The 21,159-nt window shown below is 35.8% G+C and overlaps 5 protein-coding genes across 5 annotated transcripts; 3 read left to right on the top strand and 2 right to left on the bottom strand.

The window, feature by feature from the left end:
- Positions 1–678: 678 nt before the first annotated feature.
- Positions 679–993, bottom strand: PHYBLDRAFT_68324 (hypothetical protein; the record flags this gene model as incomplete). Its single annotated transcript, XM_018441929.1, has 1 exon — positions 679–993. One exon carries the CDS (start codon positions 991–993, stop codon positions 679–681), a length of 315 nt encoding a protein of 104 aa, XP_018285991.1.
- Positions 994–1,698: 705 nt separating this feature from the next.
- PHYBLDRAFT_79125 (hypothetical protein) lies at positions 1,699–2,813 on the top strand (the record flags this gene model as incomplete). Its single annotated transcript, XM_018443432.1, has 5 exons — positions 1,699–1,727; positions 1,818–2,006; positions 2,080–2,223; positions 2,278–2,486; positions 2,547–2,813. 5 exons carry the CDS (start codon positions 1,699–1,701, stop codon positions 2,702–2,704), a joined length of 729 nt encoding a protein of 242 aa, XP_018285992.1. The 3' UTR covers positions 2,705–2,813.
- Positions 2,814–10,146: 7,333 nt separating this feature from the next.
- On the top strand, positions 10,147–11,010 carry PHYBLDRAFT_117876 (hypothetical protein; the record flags this gene model as incomplete). Its single annotated transcript, XM_018428602.1, has 2 exons — positions 10,147–10,368; positions 10,435–11,010. The coding sequence occupies 2 exons, from the start codon at positions 10,147–10,149 to the stop codon at positions 11,008–11,010; spliced, it is 798 nt and encodes a 265-aa protein (XP_018285993.1).
- Positions 11,011–18,000: 6,990 nt separating this feature from the next.
- Positions 18,001–19,102, top strand: PHYBLDRAFT_173868 (hypothetical protein; the record flags this gene model as incomplete). Its single annotated transcript, XM_018437123.1, has 2 exons — positions 18,001–18,280; positions 19,050–19,102. The coding sequence occupies 2 exons, from the start codon at positions 18,001–18,003 to the stop codon at positions 19,100–19,102; spliced, it is 333 nt and encodes a 110-aa protein (XP_018285994.1).
- Positions 19,103–20,060: 958 nt separating this feature from the next.
- PHYBLDRAFT_151038 (hypothetical protein) lies at positions 20,061–20,529 on the bottom strand (the record flags this gene model as incomplete). The annotated part of the gene is made up of 2 exons (XM_018432590.1): positions 20,061–20,298; positions 20,441–20,529. 2 exons carry the CDS (start codon positions 20,527–20,529, stop codon positions 20,061–20,063), a joined length of 327 nt encoding a protein of 108 aa, XP_018285995.1.
- Positions 20,530–21,159: the final 630 nt, after the last annotated feature.

Here is a 21,159-nt window from a genome sequence, read left to right on the forward strand (position 1 = left end):
TTTTACTGGTAATTTTATCCACGTTCTTTTTTATGATCATTTTACGGTGTTTAAACATCCAATCCATAAAAGGAAAGTCGCGTGATCATAAAATGGCCAGGCTTTAGATCAACAGCTTTTTTCTTATAATTGGCGTAGATCAAATAATATTTCATATAGAAAAATTTCAAAAACGAAATTGAAACAAATATAAAAACATTGATACTTATGTCCAATTACACCATATTTTAGTCTAATAGATAAATTAAATATTTCCCTCTATTTATATGCTCTTTGATGTAAGGGAAAATCACTTCAGCTCATGGGAAAATCTATGATATATTATAACATTTTCAAAGATTATAATCGAAAAGACCTTGTCTCAGCTTTTGGGTCTCATATTTTATTAACAACAATATTGAACAATCAAGGCTATATAACTACTACTACTACTACTACTACTACTATTTCAACTTTTCAGTCGGAACACTACGATACTTGATTATTAACGGATAATATCACATTATAAATAATGAGGTCCCAGAAGCAGCTCATGTGATGTATATCACTCTTTAAATCAGTAGACACCTAATATTATTTTATTCAATAGAAACATAGCTTTGAATTCGTTTAATTTGAAGTTAAAGAACTTGATAAATCCAATCCAATTTATTTAAACAAAAAAAGAAACACTTAACCCTATTCGGGCTGTTTATCACCAAAAACAACATTTTCCCAAGAAAACAGCACATACTGTTCATTGATCTTTTTGGCACGCTCCGTAAGGTTGCTGTCAATCTTTTCCATAATTCTCAGCTTTTTTTCTTCCTCTTCCCAATCCAGTTCTATGGAGGAAGATTCTGAGTCTGTGTTGGTGATGCTGCCACCTTCCGACGCAGGGGAATCCTCTTTGTAGCAGATCTTTGATGTAGCCGGCTTGGCCAAAAAATTCATGTTGTCTTGCTTTGCGGTCTGTTTCATAAGCCGTATAGCTTCAAAGTTCGAAGTAACCATCCTCTGTAGAAAAGTAACCGGCTGTTAATATATTATCGCTAATGTTAAGGGGGCGACATTTTCTGATGGGGCACTACCTTTTCTGACGGAAAACGATGTTTTTTTTTTGTATGAGACAAAGTTTTAATATTAAATTGCCCAAAAACAGGTCGTACCTCCTAAAGAAGGAGAGGTAAATGCCTGGCGAGAGATTGACGAACACACAAAGTGTGGGGACTATGTAGTAGGAAACGATAAATTACAGAGAAGAGGGAAACAAAATTAACAGAAGAAATCCAGGACACATCATTTTGCCCTGAAGGATTGGAGAAAGACACCAGGACCCGGACAAGTAGTCACAATTAACTGGTCCGGTTAGATAGAAACGTCGTCCCCGTAAGATTAGTGATAAATCAATACGCATAATCTTGTTGAGTACCCCTATGGTAATGAACCGTGGTGTGACCCAAGTCCACCAAAAAATTGAGAGCCTATAAATAATCAAGTTCATTAGCCCGATGCACTATAGCCAAAGTTCGATATTTTAGAGTGTGTGTGTGCAGACTTGTGGCACTTTGTACATTCATGCCGTCAAAACCACACGAGTCATGAAAAAGCAAAGCTTAAGAATTCTGGTATTAAATGTGACTTGTACGGTTACAGTGAGGATCTACAAAATTAACAGTTGCCATCTTAGAGCGCGACTCTAGTTTTACTTTTGCAACGATGGATGACCCAAATGCTGATACTGAATGGTAGATGAACAAATGCACTAAATGTTTGAAAAATAGACAATTATTTACCCCCTTCTCCACTCCCCCTTTTTTTTTAATAAAAAAATTAAGGAATGACATCCTCCGCGCCAAAGGTATTCTTCCTCCGCGAGATGAGCAAACAAAAGATGAGATTGAAGATATGTACGCCGAGGCCTTACACGCACGAAGACGAGAAGAGGAAGACTTGGATAACAAAACACTTGATGAACTTGATGAACTAGAAGATTTGGAAGATGATCGAATTATTCTGGAGTACAGGTAAGAAAAATACTTAAAAGGGCAAGTCGAAAAAAGCGAAATATAGCAAACTGACAGCTCCTATGTTCGCTAGACAAAAGCGTTTGCAAGAGATGCAAGCAGTATCATCCAAAGAGAAATATGGTGATGTAGTGCAAATCTCCAAGCCTGATTTTGTAAAAGAAGTGACCGAGGCAAGCAAAGAATGCTACGTAGTTGTACATCTCTTCAAGGACTAGTGAGTGTGTGGTATACGCCAGTTAATAATTGATATCTAAAGTTGAATGAGTAGTATTCCTGCATGTAAATTGATGAACCAACATCTGGCTGTGTTAGCAAAACAGTTCAAGGCTACAAAATTTTTAAAAATTGTGAGTGATCAGTGTATTCCCAATTATCCAGATCGTAATGTACCCACATTGCTGGTTTATGGTGAAGGCGACATCAAAGCCAACCTTGTTGGTGCTGCTCAGTTTGGTGGTATGAAGATGACAGTCCAAAGTAAGTCAAATCACATATAAGTTATATTGGTTTCTTAATTATATGTACTTTTCAATGTAGGTCTTCGCACACTCCTTGCTCAATATGGAGCAGTTCCGCCAGAGAAAGAATCAGTTGAAAAGGAACAACCAAAGAAGACTATTTATAGCTCGTCTGCAACAGCTGCCCTTAGTAGTGATGAAGACGAATCGGATAATGATGATAGAGGCTATTATTAAAAGAAAAGAAAAAATGAAAACATAAACATAAACCAAACAAATATTCCCAAACAAAGACAAAGGCTTTATTTTATTGTATTTTATTTAAAATAAGAAAAACTGTTTGTTGAAAAAGTAAAAGAATAGGAGCCCTTTTGAATCCATGCCATGAGTTGCTTGCACGTGACGGCTCTCCTTTGCCTTACATCAAGCTGCTTTCTGGGGTGGGGTTTTTAGTTACATTTTTCTTTCTTTTTTCCAATCTACAATCCCCACTAGAGCAAATAATGAGCTCCAAAAAAGCGGGTGCTAGCGGTAGCTACGGAAGAAGCCCACAAAGAGGGCCTCCGCGTGACACAAACCGTCGTCATGATCTATCATCACCAGCACGGCCATCAGCGCGTTCTACCTTGGGTACCTTTCTCAGCACACAAAGCAGTTCAGAGGAAAGAGGTTGACCTTATTGGCTAGATCGTACTACAGGAGAACCCCGAGCATTACAGCTGCTACGCCGTATTCTCTTGGATGAAGACGATCCATCGTACTCACGAAGAAGTGCAAGCGCAACCCAGTTATTGCGCTTGCTCGGGGATTCACGACAACACGAACCTGAATCTTCTCCAAATCGACAGGAGAGAAATCAGCTCATGGACATTTGTCTCCATGGAATAAACAATGGCCCAGATGTACTTACTGTTTTTGAAACGATAAAGGCACCAAAAACATTAAAGCAGTCGGTTGTTCAGATACTGTCATCGCTTGCGTGCAGTACACGCCTCGATATGATTCTTGGTTGGTTATTTGATTACCTAAGTCAATGGAAGGAAGATTATGTTCCATCTGTAGAAACTAGTAGGGAAAGAGAGGTGAAGGTGTGGTTATTACGCACGTTGCAACAGGTACGGAATAAACAATGAAAGTAAGGCGAACCCATGCGTAAACAATACTTCTTGCTCAGATTATCCTCGACATCGGAAGTGATCCATATAACAAAAGGCAGTTCGAAGAATTATCATCGTCAGTAGTGACAAATTTGATAACATTTTTGGATGCTATGGACTCTGCTGATTACCTTCCTGATGTTCTTGACGCTCTTATCGTATTTTCAAAAAACTGCGGCGAGAAATTTACTGCGAGATTCCAGGTAAATAATTTATTTGTGCAATGGTCGAGGACTTGACTGATAAGTACAATTAAAGGACGTGATTGATTTACTTGTTGGATGGAATATTGATACCACCCTACCTGAGCCGAAACGCCTATTGCTTAAAGGCAAGTCTTGTGTAAACATAAGGAGTGTCTTTGGGATTAGTGAGTAGAAAACAGTTAACACATGGCTTTACAGAAGCGTACAAGGAGTTTCAGCCATTTTGGCAAAGTAGACTTCCTTTTGCATTTGAGCTTCTCTACCATTTTTTGAACGATATGCGTGGATATGTGGTAGAGATGGCATCTACAAAACAAGATCAAAAAGATCTTCAAAAAAAAAGTGATATGTTCTACAGCTTATTTAGGTATATTTTTATATTTTTATATTTTTATATACATTGGGTATATAACGCACTTTATAAAGAAGAACTTAACAGGACCCTTCTTTTTCTTTAGCTGTTTCTACTCAATTCTACAGACCGTAATCCTTCTTATACCCACAGAAAATAACTTTCAGAACGAATTGACGGTTGGACAACCTTTTGATCAACTTCGTCTACGTACTCTGGAACTCCTTAAGGCTACCAAAGATATATCTCCATCTAACCGCTGGATTGACATGAGTAGGATGAAACATATTGACTGTAGCCTTATCCGACTTAACAATTCCCAATTTTTAGCGAACCAAGCTATCTTGACGTTAATTTCAGTACGACAGGCAACATTCAGAACATACCAGGGAAGCGTCTATCACTATTTTACTGCGCAACTTCCACAGAAATCTGGAAAAGAACTCCCTGTGGAACCGATTAAATATGTTGATATGTTAATTAAGGTACTGTGTAAATTGGTGAACAAACGTATAATTTATACAAACTAAAATGTGTACACACACATATATATATATATGTATAGATGGTGCACGCATTTGGTTATGATATGGAGGAATCGGTTATTCTGGATTTATTGGATATAGAGTCGTCCCCCCTGTATCGTTTCCGTTCCCAATATAAGGATGATAAACAGCTCAACTCAGGTGTCCTTGTTCTTTTGCGTACACTAATCAAATTGTGTAAAAACCCTCACTCTCAAGCCAGTATTACCAAAAGCTTGGCCAATCGTTTAAAGAACCTTACTGGGGTTATTTATGGGAGTTGTGATGAAGATAAACCGATCACTCAGCTCCAAAGAACAGCCAAGTATATATTTAATAACCAAGCAATGATACAAAATCTGGTCCAGCCATCTAGTCCGTCGGTTAAGGTTTCCTTAACGTGCTCACAGAAAGTTACATCTGTGGCGGATTCTCTTTTCATTGGTTATATTTTGCTAGATACGGCTGTAAATTGGCCAGAATTTAGAAGACAAAATATTCTTCCGGTTCTTAATATACTATCGATGGCATGGGAACACAGATGCACTGATGTTTTTGATGCTTTGCTTAAAATATTCAAAGGTTTTTGGACAAGGTAAGTTGAGAAAAATGTGTAAAAAAAGTTATTTTTGATATTGATTTTTTCTCTTATAGTTGTAATTTTGCTCTAGACTCTTGCAAAGATTTTGGTCCCTTGGAATATTTATTAGAAGACATAACCGACCAGTGGGCAAATGTGAACCTAGGATCAAAGCAGATTATGTGCGCTTTTGTAAAGGATATGTTGAGTGCAATCACTCAAAAAGAAGCTAGTTTTGAGATAAAACCTACTCTACACGATATAATTATGGGATACATTAAGGCATTGGGTAATATTATAATTTTAACTATATCTTTGGCTAACATAAATATAAAATGCAACAGATGTAGAAAGGAACAGCTCTGTAATGGAAACCATGGTCTATTTGGTTATACAGTATTGCCAAATATTTGGATCTGCTGGTGTTATAGATGCTGCTCTAACATACACACAAAAAGGGTGAGAACGTTAGAATTGACATTTATACGTTTTCAAGAAGAAGTATTGAGACTTTGTTTTATTCCCAGGATTTTCAATGCAGCGCCAAATGTACAGAAAGCTAGTAGGGATCTTTTGACGATCCTCAATCCGTTTGCCACATCTGATGCAAAAGTACAACAAAACAAAATTTCTGAAATACTACAGGTAACAAATAATCTTATGAACACAAAAAATGAAAAAAATAAAATACTCAATATAAAACGAATAGACTATTATAATGGCTACACCTCACACAGGATCCTTCCGCCCAGCCCATTATGAAATTGTTATGAAACATCTTGGAATGGCTTCTCTCTTGATAGGGGCTTCCACAGAAGAGGCACAAGAAATTGCGGCACAGGACACGAAGTCTCCTTTGGAATGGGCAAGAAAATTATTCTACCATTGTGATACTCTGGGAAACATGAAGAATATTCCTGCTTTTATTGATCTTCAAGAAGGTAGATGTTTTATGGCTTACCGTTAATAATCGTACTCACAGGAGGCTTTGCAAACAAACACAAAGAAATAGGAAGAGTATCCATCATAAACCATATAAACAATTCGGGTTCATTATTGTTTTATTGGGCGATGTGGGAGTCTGCGCGTTATTGCATATTGTCAAGACTAAGAACTCCTTTTGGTGGTCCCCAACAAGTAATTAAATAATATTTTAAGAAACAAAAGAAAGGGTATATTTGCTTACTATACTTTTTATAGACATTTGCAGCATTCGAGCGAACATTGAATGCGCTCGTGGCCGATCCTAATAATCTTAAAGAAAGGTAACGTAAAGTGTGGATCATAAAGATTATCTATAACTAACAAGTAATATTGATCTGATTCTGCAGAAATATTAGCCACTTGCGATGCCTTCTCTTACTTCTCGATAGATTAGAAGTACAGGTCTATAATGCTGCTGAGGGATGCTCTACAAATGCATTGCCTTCTGTACCAAGATCTAGCTTAGCATTTTTCAGAACTAACAAGAAGACTTGTCATGACTACTTTGCTAGAATTAGACCTAATATTGTAAAAGGAGCCAAGATATTGCATGATAATCCTTTGATAATTCGTAATACATTGGAAGTAAGTGATCATATTACAATGGACACAATTATATTAACATCCAAAAATAGATTCTAAATGAACGAGAACGTACGATGCAAGACAAATTTATAGCTGATCCCTTGGGCTGGTTTAATGAGACAAATCATTTGCTCCGAGATTTAGGTAAATTGATAAGCTTGATACTTTGATTCATTTATTTTTTGTACCGGGTATTTATTATTATAATTATTAGTTGAGGCTTGTATTCAAAATAGCTCAGTTGATATAATTAATGGATTGCAGTCATGGTACAAGAAGGTGATTCGTAAAGCTGGACATATACACCCACCTTTCAATGAACAGTGGTCCTTTGAATGCCTTATTGGTCCAATACCTAAAGGTAATCTTAAAATTTATCGGGACATCTTGAAGCAATCATTAAATGTCAAGAATACCAATAATTTAGGAGCGTCGCCTCAACCTACCACGACCAACTGGATTCATATAGCCTCTCTGTTTGCATCGGTAAGAGAACAATATAATATAACTGTCTATATTGTATAATGTATTATTAATCATCAATAAAATACCAGGGTAAAGACGAAGCAGCAATCAAGTTATTGCAAGTTTTACGTAAACAGATCATGAACAATGATCATAATATTTTGAAGATACTAGATGGAAAGGTATTGCATAATTCCTTTAATAACTTTGTGCTCGTTAGTTATTAATCTTAACATACGTCTTAATAGCTTGTTGACTTTTATACCTGCCTGGAAGATTATGAATCAATAAGATACTTGTCGCCATCCAACACACACATATTTGGAGAAAAGGTTTCCAAAGAGCTCGAAGCATTTACTTATGGACAACCACAACGTGTCAAAAACAACGACTCTGTAGACTTCTCGGCTTATTTCAGAGTTGCACCTCTGAGCGCATGCTTACTACTTGGGAGATTGAGCCAATTCCGTCAATGGCTTTCGATTACAGAAGAGCCAGGTTGGAATAATCGTATCAACTTGATTTTGTCTCAGCGTATTGTATCTTCTCTCCGAGAGGATATATTTTCTGACCAAACAAGTTTACTTGAATTGCAGCTTCAACAAACGTCTTCAAAAGTACTTTATAAAAATGCCGAAGATTGGAGGAATTGTGGAGAAGCTCGTGTACCCTATCAACGCCATCGTGCATCAGATACAAAGTATTGGGCAAGATTAGCCACATACTTCTCAAAGATAGTATCACAATGTCCCAAGGAAATCACAGATACAGCAAACAAATGCTTGGTTGACGTATTGATTAATGCATCCAGAGTTTCTCGAAAGCAAGGCAATATTATGACAGCTAATCGCTGGATCGAGAAATGTTTAGAAATAGACAGCAATTTAAAGACAGTTCTCTATGAGCGTGTAAAGATCCTTCTTGCGCAGTCAAATATTCCTGAAGCCATAAAAACATTGGGAACGATTCTTGGAAATGGCTGCATAGAAGAAGCCCCACAGCTATTGGAAAGTAAAGCGTGCTTAATGGTAGCAAAACTACTGAAAAACGCGTCAGAAGAGAATGCCGTCAAGCTACTTGCCGAATATGATCCACACCCCCTTGCGCCGAAAAACTCAGAGCTTCAATCTCCTGTAGAATTAGCTATCGAAACTGCATTTGAGAAATCGACTGCAGTGGCTGAGTGTTGTGATGGGCCATGGTTTGAGTATGCTACACACAACTATAAGCAAGGGTGGCGTATACTAGATGAGATTTCCCGCGACAGCTCAAATATGACAATAGTGGTCTGGGCTTACCAGAATCTAGAAAGTGCCTTGGTTTCAAATGAGAATCAGCCTATTGATATTAACAATCGCAAAACTATTGAAAAGGTAATTTTACTATAAAAATATCAAATTTATAAGCTATTACTAAAACAAAATACTATCGTAGAGTCTCCTTGGATTACTGCAAAAGTATTCAGGTGCAGTTGGAAACCGCTCATTAAAGAAAGACCCTGGATTTGTTAGAGCTGTTCAGCAGATAATTCCATCTGTGGACGAGAATGCACGATCGCTAGTATTAGAGACACTCGATACTTTGCAAAATACTATACTTTCCAAGTTTCGTACTTCTGTCAAAGCATACTTTCGCTTTTTGTCACTTGGAAAATATCTTGAAAAGGTATTTTTTTTTAAAAAGAATGATTATTTGTAAATATAGAATTCTGACATATAAAATACGATTTTCAATTTTAGGAGCGTGAACTAGATGAAGAAAACAGTGAATATACATCGATGATCATGACAACAACCTTGCGACTATTGAGAATGCTAGTAAAATACGGAGATGCTCTACAGTCCAACTATGCCGATAATATTGAAACTGTACGAATTGAACCTTGGAAGCAGATCATACCCCAATTGTTTGCACGCTTAAGTCATCCAGCCGAGTCTGTACGCCAAGTATTGAGTAAACTTATCAGTAGAATTTGTGACGAATATCCGAGCGAAATTATATACGATGTTATTGTCAGTTCCACCTCCTCAAAGACTAACAAAGATACTAAACAAGCTTTGGATGCCATCGCTAAGCGTATGATTGAAAATAACGATGTTTTGTGGAATTCAACACGAAGAATGGCAGAGGAACTTGAAAAGATTACAGTTCTTTGGGAAGAAAAGTGGCTCAATAGGATCGCATCTCTTCAATTCGATGTTATGCAACAATTTCAAAAACTGGATCAAGAAGTTACACGCCTCAAACAATCAGAATCGCCAGAAGCACAGCGCGAAAGAACTTTTCACGAGAGTTATGACAGTGTTATGAAATTTGTCATTCAATCGATAGAGAAAATGTTGAACACAACTATAAACGGAACAATCACAACACCCCATGAGCAATGGTTCGATAATACTTTTGGAAAGCAGCTTCGCCAAGCCTTCCAACTACTTCAAAGACCTGGAACAATTGCAAACTATCGTAAAGGGTGGGATTGCTTTCAGCAGGTAAAAGTGGGATTTTGAAATATATACTGTATAGCAATAAATATTAAATGTACTGGTATTTTAGCTTCATCGCCAGCTTATGATGGATACCCAAAAAGTTCGAATCCTTGAACTTAATCAAATTTCACCTTACTTGGCCTCTATGAAAGATACCATAGTTGGAATTCCTGGAGTCCATGATGGGGATGCAAATAGCTGTATCCAATCGTTTGGCTCTACTGTTATTGTACTTCCCACAAAAACTAAGCCAAAGAAGCTGGACCTAAAAGGCGTTGACGGAAAGAAATATTCATACTTATTTAAGGGCTTGGAGGACTTACATCTTGACGAACGTATCATGCAGCTCCTTAATACTGCAAACGGACTTTTGAAAGAAGATAAGTCTTCTGCGGATAGAAATCTCAAGGCAAGAACATATGCAGTCATCCCACTCAGCGACCATTCTGGAATGATTCAGTGGGTCAATGATGCTACACCAATGTTCGCTCTATATAAAAGATGGCAGAAGCGGGAGCATACTACACAAATGATATTAACTAACGAAAAACTCGATGAATCCGTTGCGCAAGCATTGCTACGTCGACCAACTGAAAATTTTATGGATAAAATTGCTGCAGCTCTCAAGGAAGATGGATTACGTGTTACAGCAAATCGAAGACACTGGCCAAAGCATATCTTAAAGAAAGCCTATATGAGACTTGTAAAAGAAACGCCCGAAAGCCTGCTATCTAAAGAACTTTGGTGTACAAGCTCTAGCTCAACTGAATGGCTGTCAAAGAGTGTATCATTTTCCCGCTCTCTAGCAGTAATGTCAATTATTGGATACATCATTGGTCTCGGTGACAGACATTTAGACAACATTATGGTGGACTACCAATCAGCTGAAGTCATACATATTGATTATAACGTATGCTTCGAAAAAGGTATGCGACTACGAGTTCCCGAACTTGTTCCCTATCGCCTTTCCCAAAATCTGTACAATGCCCTTGGAATCGCTGGAGCCGACGGCGTTTTCCGAATAGCTGCAGAAGAGACTTTGCGTGTGCTCCGTAAACACAAGGAAGTGTTTATTACTTTGCTCGATGCTTTTGTTTATGATCCTCTTGTCGACTGGGAAAGTGAAGCTGAAGAGATGCAAGAACGCCAGATACTTGAAATCCAGGCAAATCTTGGTCTTATTGCCGCTCGTCTAAGTAAGTAATTTAATGTCCAGTATGTATTTCTTGCTAATTTCTTTATACCATAGGTGAGAAAAAGTCTCGGTATGAAAATCAACAATCGAAAGTTGTCGGTGCCCTTGCTGGATTATCAGAAAATATTCAACAATCGCATCAAGTAATGATTTTGGAAAAGAAGCGACTGACTGCAGAATATGCTAGCCAAGGACTTAGTCGTGCTATGAAAGTACAGAATGAAGTCAACACTGCTAAGGAACATATTCTCGGTCTACTAAAAAACATGCGTATGTGGCATGAAAAGCATAGATCTGCTATTGATGCGGTAAAGGTATTTCGTTAATTTACTAAATCTTTTATTTTATTCTTATTTTCTAACCTTTATATTTCCAGACTCCGTACCTCGACAGTCTTTTTGCCAAAAAGTCTATAACGCCAAATACAATCAAGCTCTCTCCTGATAAGCAAGAAAAAACTTATAAAGATTTCTTTGGGAAGCTTTCTTCCTGGGCAAAACAAAGAGATATAGTATATCGACAATGCTTTGAGGATATTCGGGCGTACAGACGACTTTTGCAACCAGTAGTTCGAAATGCATTGGAGCAGGATTGCTGTGTGACGTATGAAGTATTATTAGCTGAACTTATCCAACAGAATTACAAAGAAAGCAAAGTACAAGAAGTTGTGGAAACTCTCCAGACAAATATTTGTTCAGAAGCACTGCAAAACATGGGTCGCCGAGCATCCATATTCTCAATTGAAGTCAAGAATTTCATATCAAAGGTTAACCTTACTATCGAGACATCTCAAGAAGAGCTTGTCGACCGCGAACAAAAGGCTGACGATGATCAGAAGAAATTACATGCGGATAATAACAGTTGTTGTTGTATGATTGAAGTGCTGTCTGATTCACTTAACGCTTTTGAAGACAATATTCGTAAATTTAATGCTGAAAGACTCGAAATATCTAATGACGATGAAATTGAAACCACTACAATCGAATTACCGAGTAAAGTGAAAACACTCGAAGAAGAATGCTACTTTGGTTGTTTCACACAATCGTATCCAGTCAGTCAAACAAGCTTGTTTATTCAGTTACGAGAACACTTGGATCTGCTATGTGGTAAGAATAAATCTTAGAATATTTTACTTGGATATATATTAAATATTAACATCTAATTATAATATTAATTATTAATAGCCTTTCTTGGAAGCGAGATTGAAACCGTGGAAATTGATACAATTGAATCACTTTCATCATGCTCGATCAGCCTTTATCAGCTGGAAGAAGGATGTCTTTTTATATGCAATACTGTTTTTGAATATATTCAAACTGCTCCACATTGTATCGATGAACTTATACAGAAACTTAAGTATCAAGTAGAGACTCCAGGAGATACTATAATGGTAAGTGGGATTATTTATATACATACAATAAATGGGACTTAATTCTTTCACATTAGATTGATGTGATAGCCGTGAGCAAAGAAAACAAAGACGATCCAACGGTGCTTTTAGATGCAATGCAAGAAACCTTTAAGAGTATCGATGAATTTTGTAGAGTAGCTACAGTAAGTTTGATTGCGATCATGAAACATCGTTACTTATTCTTATATCATCTAATAGAAATTGGCGATTGAGTATGGAATGCCTTCTGGAGAAATCGAAGAAGGTGTTGATAAATATATTCAGATGAAAAATACGGTACGGATTATATACTTAACTTTGAGATATATTTTACAATGACTAACAAAAATTATGACAGGTTCTTTTGAATATTATGCAAGAAGCCGTTGAACAATACAAGACAATTACTTCAGGAACTTGGGTTTCGCCGTTAATTCTGTCATGGAATATGACACGAAATTCAGCTATTGCACAGAGCGTCAAGTCGCTTATGTATTCTTTTGTCAGTGGAATTGTTACACCATCATCTACAATTCTGCTAATATTTTTGAGAGACAAACTGAAGGGATTTGCAAATCAACATGATTCTAAATCTAACCAGGGCCCAAGAGGAAAGGCAGAGGAACATCTTCGTATTCTCCAAGAAAAATGCACTGTAACTGCAGAAATTACTATTCTAAACATGGTAATGATACCCCGTTATTCTCCAAGAGACTTCTTATTTATTTAAGAAATTTGGGTATTGTGTAGACAAAGTCTAGCAAAGAAAATTATGAAAGTTATCTTCGACGCTACGACCTGGATACGGCACGCTTTCAATGGTTAAATGCTCCGTATATTTCTGAGAAAAGACCGCTTTCTCAATACAAGGTATGCTTGTGTTCTATATAAGTAACTTATCTAATATGGTCTATCTTAATAGCTGGTTGCTAAGATGACAGAGGCATCTGACAATCTTAATAAAGTCGGTGCAGACCTTGAATCTTTCAAAGATATGTATACACGACTTACATCGTCCCTTCAAAATTTACCTGAGTGGAAATCTATTACTACAAACTGGCAGGGCGCGTACAATGAAGAAACAAAGAATGTAAGTGTGTAGACAATATGTCGTATAAACAATACACTTAAATTTGTGATATATTACTTAGCACGCTACATTGTCAAGCTGTTACAACCGCATCCTTCATTTTGAGAGTAGCCGACAAGGATTTGAACAAGCAATGATTATAGCAAAGGACATTACGGAAACTTTGAAACCTTTAATCTATTCTAGTACTGAGTAAGTTTTATAATATAATTTTATCAGATTCCTTAATTCTGCTTACTCTATTTTAGTGGCGAAGTTATAAAGAAGAATGAAATATCCCCGGAAATGGTAAGTCAATGATCTGAAACATCTAAAGCTGGATATCTAATCCAAACGTCTGTTCATCCCAAAGTTCCCTGTTCCGTTGGATCTCATTTCACGTGTTGAAGAAAGACTCAAGGAAATCACTGAAGCTCTTATCGAGCTTCGATCACCGACAGATGGTATAGTTCCACTTCTCGAATCAGTTCTTATTGTAGAGACAGAAGCAGACAACGAATTGAAGCCAGCGCAACAAAGTGCAAAGGTTGGTATTCCATGCTTTGGTAGCAAAAACATGAAGAGATTTCAGAAAGCTAATATAAATTTATTATTCTCAGACCACGCTTGACGAGCTTTCAAACATTGAGAAACAATTGATCGCGTTGAGTGAGCAGAAGAATGCTTATACATGGACATTTGCTCAATTGGTAAGATTATACAATAGATAATAATCATAAATTTAAGTCTAATATCTTCTTACACGCTTAATAGAATTGTACTCTCGAGAATATCAATAAGAGCTTCAACGAACTTTTCTCTTCTCTCCGTACTCTGGAAGGGTTTGGAACTGATACCAAGACTTCTGGTCTTGGAGAATATTCATCTAAGCGATCTGAAAGTGAACCTATCAACAATGATGAAAGATGTGGGCAGCTGTCAAAACCTCTTGAAGGAAGCGACTGTCCAACTCAGAATGCTAGTGCTAGTCAAAGATCCATCTATGGAGATCAAACTGGTCCTTCTCTATCTACGTCTCAGACGATTTTGAAAACAGATAAGCATACTGTCTTTGGATCGAATCCTGATAACCATCAACTAGTTCAAGATGGTACAGTAACAAAATCCACGGAACTAGTTCAACGGGCTCATAATCCAGACCCTTCACTTGGTGCACCTATGCTGACACAACGACGTAATGTTCACGTACTTGGTATCATGCGTCGTATCCGTACAAAGCTTGACGGAAAGGACTTTGGGGCTCAGCACAAAATGACAGTTTCAGAACAGGTGAATTTTTCTAGTATATTACATATGTAAGATGTGACTTTAACAATAAGTTGCGTATTCTATAGGTTGCGAGAACAATAGATCAGGCAACGTCTATTGATAACCTATGTCTCATGTACGAAGGTTGGACTAGTTGGGTTTAATCTACTCTTCTGCTTTGCATATTTGTAACGGACCCAGTAGCGACTGGTTATTAAATCAGTTGCAAAGACAAGCCGTGGCACAGTCTCTTGACAAATGATAAGAGGCCTGTATGTGATTGAGTTACAACAATAAACACAATATTTTCTTGGAGCTTTTTTATTTTATTATAAATAAAAACCATATTAACAACCAACTCGAACTTTTTCTGAATTCTACATTATTAAAAAAAATGAATTTATTTATTGTTAAAGAAAAAATAAAAATTGTCTCGTTAATAAAAATGTAAGCAATATAGTGTAATTTTTAGCAAGTATTACCGAAATGAGATTTTTTTAAACGAGTTGAAACACTTTGAAATCACTTTTATCAAGTCGTTTGAATATGACAAGATGTACAAGATGTACAAGATGTACAAGAATGTTCTCTATCAATCTAAATTAATATTTTGTCTTTTCTGGACAGAACATATTTTCTGCGATCTCCTCAAAGGTTAAGTGAAAAATAAATAAATTTTGGTAGTAGCTTAAAGAAAAAGGGACGATATTAAGATACGAAAAGCATTGTACCCGTTGAACCCTTGCATCCAAACAAAACAAAACAAAATCCAAAATAGATGTCAGCCATATCAACTAATCAGCTGTAATAGCTAGTATGCATAAATCAAAATTTCATTTCACTTCATGCAATCATCATCATCGCATGATGTAAAAAGATAAAAAGTTACTGAATCTTCTATAACTTTAAAAAGAGGGGAAAATACTCTGCACATGACTTACATTTTGTCTTTATATTTTTAAAACAAGTTCATGAATTACTCTTGCACAGGTAACTCACAATGCAATTATGTCCCTAATTGAAATGAACAATAAGGACAAGCAAAGTAGCAAGAATCTTCCTTAAACTAGCCCAATATTTAAAAGAGATTCTTTAATGACTTTTTCGAAGGTATAAAGAAAGCAGTTCACTGAATAAAATATGTTTTTATTTGCGAAGAATCTAAGGATATTGTTTTAACAACATAGCAATTTAAAGATTTTCTAATTTTCCACTTTATTTGTTTCTTAAATCACATCAACTAAGAGAAATGTATAATAATCATTGAAAATTAGATTGTTATTTAAATTTAAAAAAATCGATGAAGATTTTACTTTTCTATTAAATAGAGCTTTGACTATATCAAAAAATCAGATAATTAAAAGAATCTAGCAGCATTGAAAACTCTGGAAACTTAAGAGTCTTTAGAGACTTGAATATTTTAGGTGTTTTAAGGATTATTAGGGGTATAAAGGTTATAGGGGGCCCTAATGACTTTAAGGACCCTAATAACTCCAAGAGCTCTAGGTGCTTTAAAGACTTCAAAGACACCAGAGATTTTAAATAATTCAATGATATCAGAAATATTCTTGTCATCATTATACATATAATTATGTATATAATATATACAATGGTAATTGTGTGCCTAATTGAAATAAACAGTAGAGAAGTAGCTAAAATTAGAGGTAAAATAGCACACTATAAGGGGGTTTCATTATCTCTTAGGATTAGGATTCGGATTAGGATTCGGAAAGCGGGTGTTTAAAAAATGAAATGATTGGCTGAGAAGAATTTGAATAGAATTAAAATGTGTAGATTTAATCTGAAGGAAAAGGCTTTCGGATTGAAATTTAAAATTGCTCATTTTGACGTCTTGAAATACTTAGAGCAAAAGTTTATCAATTTATTTGCCTCTCTTAAATATTTCTACTTTATATATCAACTTTTTATAAGCTAAATGTCCAATATAAGTAATAGAAATTAACTCAATTGTTTAGAATAAAATATTAGGTTCAAGAATAAAACGATTAATTAAAAAGGGAGACTCAATAATTTGCATTTTATATTCACTATCATTGGCTATATGTTTAACATCCGCTTTCCGAATCCTAATCCTAATCCTAATCCTAAGAGATAATGAAACCCCCTTATATATAGGTAATTGAATTTACACAAGATAACTTTTGACTGTCAAGACATCTATACAAATTTGAAAGGCTTTCATAAATTTAGACAGATGGGTAGTGCAAATGAATAGTGAATACTTTAATTGATAACAGTATAAGACATATGATAAACTTTTGAAAGAAGTATTATCATAAATTCTAGAAGATGAGTATATAAAGTATGAAATCAAGCAAAAGAAACTAAGCAACAAATTCAATTATTGCTATTTTATTTGAACCAAAAGTTTCAATTTTTACATGGATTATATTTGTTTTTGTTTTAGTATAAAATATTTATAAGAATAAAATATTTAAATAAACTTGGACGAATGGTTTTTTCTTTCTTAGAATAGCATGGTTATTGCTTCTTAAACTGTCTCAATGGGGAAAACCGGGCTATCTAGTTTAACATTACAATATGTCTCCTTTATGATATATACGTCTTATGTACTCAAAATACTCTATGTCTGTCAACTTATTTTTAAAGACTGTTATATAAAAAATGCTTGCAGATAATGGTAGTTGTTTTATAGATATATCTATATTAAACTTATTGTGTACAGTCTGTACAAATACAGTGAGGACATTGCTTGTGTATTCAATTTACCTTTGTCTTTTCTGCATCTTTCAAATACGCATCTCTTCATTCATTCACATTTCTGATTTCCCTTCTTTTTTTAAAAGAAAAAAGACTTTTCTCTTTTTTCCTTTCTCTCATTTCAATACATTCTCTTTACAATGTCAGTTTTCATTAGCCAAATTCAATATCATACATTTTATGGCATCGGTATTCTCAAAAACTGTTCTGGCCTTAATCACTATATACTCTAGACAATAACAACCTCTAAAGTTAGACACGGTTATTGACACCACTTTAAAATATACAAATAGTATTTTATTTCTTTTCAGATTTGTTTGACTAAATTAATTCTTTCTTATAAATGAGCTCTCCTAATTACAACATTGAACTCTTCAATCAAGCAAAAAAAAATTAAAAGCGTGTTTTTTTATTAGAGACGATACTAGTTAAAAAAGACTTTATTTACTTAAAGATATACATAAGGAAGCTATTTTATTTGATTTAATTTCACTTAATGTTCTTTTGCATGAGTAAAAGAATAAAAAGCATGACACCAAGTTCTTTGTCCCCGCATTACGCGGCTCAATCTCCTTCAGGACGTAAACCTGACTTGGTAGCGAAGGAGGTGCTGGAATGGTGGCAAACCAACGGAAAGCACCCGTTCATCCAGCCCCACATCTCGTCACCGAGTAATGTGGGTGCGAACTCGCCAGAGAACTTACCACTAGGTGATAAGGTCCAGCTCATTCGACTACCAGTAGCTTCACCGTCAGCCGTTAAAGAGTTCAGTCAGGTTAGCAGTGAAGAGCCAGCACATCTCACCACAGGTTAGACCTCCCTCCCCCCAGCATCATGATTCCACATTGGCAATGCGATGTACACAGTAGTCCTTCCAAAAATGAAAAGAGACCATGCCCCACGACTTCTCAGAATTAACTGAACTGGCGAGTAACAACTTTCACTTTCCGATGCTTGTAGCATGGAAGAATCTCCCTGCAACGGCCGCAAGAGACGCCTCACTATGAAACTGGGACTGTTGTTGCTCAAGGAGAAAACAAACGACACGCGTTGGAGGAGGTCTATATGTAACAGAATTTTTTTATCTGCGATTAAAGTTTAGGACTGCGCTTTTTGTCAGTCTTAGATGTCCACGTCAGAGCAAACGTGATATAGCTATATATTCTTTTTACTGGGTTTGTGTAACTGCTCTACGGCAGAAGAGACAGCTAATAATATTCACTCAGAGTACTTATGAAGTCAACTTTGTAAGGTGAAGTAAAGTAAAGTAAAGAAGCAAATAAGTAAAAGAGTAATGAAGAGTTTGGTTTCGATCGGTGTAGCAATAACTCTTAAAGTGGAGTACAAGTTTCTATAACAGCGATTTGCAGGTTACTCTAAAGTGGTCTGTGCGCTTCTTGCTTGAGAACGCAAGAAAAAGTTTTCTTCTTTCACTCATCCAAGAGGACACAAAAGAGACCCAATATTCACTATAAAATAAACTCGTGCATATTTTAAAACGATATTAAGTAATAAGCAATAAACAGAATAGAAAGCAGAAAAATATATACACACATAATCTGGATTTTAACACCATAGGTGACGGAATTTTGAAATCCGGGTTGAGTTTTATTGAAGAGGTTATACTGTGAAGTTAAGTGTCAAGATGATTTTTCAAGGAAACAAGTGTTTGCCATAAGATACTAGGGATTATGGTGCAGAACGTAACAGACGTCTCAATTTTCTGTAAGAACCCAAGATATCATCAGTAGTCCTATATAGTAAAAAGGATAGCAGTTAGAAGATGCATATTACTGAAGAGATCGAGCTTTATCCTTTTATTATGAGGTATAGTTGGCACCGACAAGCCAGCTATTTCAGATTATGGAGTATAATTTCAATGCTGGGGATTCTGGTAAGGGTACATTCAGAAAAAAATAGTTTAGTTATATATTCAGTTTACTCAAGACCGATTTAAAGCTGTTCATGAACAAGGTTGATTAATTGACAAAGGTAATGCCGATTCTACAGTAAAAATGGCTTGGCACTTCATTGAGATATACAGCCAGAATTATATTGATGATTCTACCTACGAATAAATAAAGCAGTTATTTCAGCAACGATCTAATCTTCGCCAAGATAAATAGCGTAAAATGATGATACTATTCGCGAAGAAAAAATACTACTAGGTATTAATATATATCTCTTTATTAAATAGCGAAAAATCGATTTTTTTTCTAAACTTGTTTCTTCTGCTTTGCTTCTAATATATTGGTGTTTTAATACCAAAGGATCCCAACATTTCGGATTTTAATATTGAAATGATTTCTAAAGAAATATATATACACTTGACTCGGCTTGGCTTACACTATAAAATATAAAGAGGAGAATGATAGGGATATGAAATAAGTGAAAGGAAAGATTATTTATAAGTAGGGGCAACCATTTAATATTGATGAGAATATAAAGAGATTATAAAATTTCTGCAATCATGCTTGTTAAACTTCTTAAATGTGCTCCGGTAGATAGTTTCTGGAACAGCCCACAAAAAATGAGTTCAGAAACAGTTGGTCATTTTCTAGAAATAATTTTCAAAAAATCTACTATTGTCTAGTGATTATTATTAATATGATTGCGTATCAGAGGTTGTTGATTTTCGGATTCATTGCTTAGGAAAACGAGAGGAAGGAAATTCGCACAGAGCATTTTGGGACTGGATGGATAGATCCTGATTGGTCGCTTGTTAGTTTCGGCAGCTAGTTGGTCACAGTGGGATGTGTTAGACCATATAGTGGTCTTTCTCCAAATTACATGGCCAAAATTCTTGGGAAGGTGATTAGAATGGTCACTACCCTTACAAGAATGAAAATGTGCCTCAAGCTTTATATTATATTTCATAAAAACCTCTGTTTTTTAATCAAATTGGGTTATTTTTTTTTGGTTTTCTCATTGTAGATTCAATGAAAGAATGGCGGCAAGATAGACTATACCAGAGCTTGTTCATACATTCGTAGAAAGTACTAATTTCACATTTTAGCAGAATGCCGTAGTCTATCACAAGTAATGCTCGCTTTGCCATCTTTATTAGCAGAATAGACAAAGCTTATTTCGCCCAACAAGAGGGTATGCTGTGGTGGATTCTCTGATTTCAACGTTCCTGAAGCCTTTCAAAGGCAAGATCCAAAGAAGCAATCGTGGATATGACTTTTTCAAAGCGTGATAGCCACTTTCCACTCTTTATGGCGTTGTGTATCTAAAATCTATTATCTTGCAAGCAATATAACTCGTCTACTTCTCTTAGAATGCAATCCACCTGTCATGAACGTAAATTGAAACTAGAGATTTTATCCTACCATCGTCTACTTTAGTGGTACACTTTAAGTAAACTCGAGCTGGTGTACGGCCTTTAATTGTAAGAATGAAGTTGTTAAAAAGTACATAATAATTAATCTTAGAAATCTCCACAGTCATATTAAAATAGCCATGGGTTGATGTAGTAGAGGGTCTTGTTAGACGGAGTGACATTAATTTCTGTCGATAAAAATTGATTCTATATTGATAGAGTCCAGGTTGAAGTGATTTTTATGGAGCGATTGTATACATCGTTTTTACAAAGCCTAATTTGTGATTACAAAAGTGGCGCTCTCGCTACTCCAGAGAAAAACATAATTTAATGCAAAAGATGTCTAATTCTTACAATATGAGTATA

Source organism: Phycomyces blakesleeanus (assembly GCF_001638985.1).
Source record: "Phycomyces blakesleeanus NRRL 1555(-) unplaced genomic scaffold PHYBLscaffold_27, whole genome shotgun sequence".
Classification (NCBI taxonomy): Eukaryota; Fungi; Mucoromycota; class Mucoromycetes; order Mucorales; family Phycomycetaceae; genus Phycomyces; species Phycomyces blakesleeanus.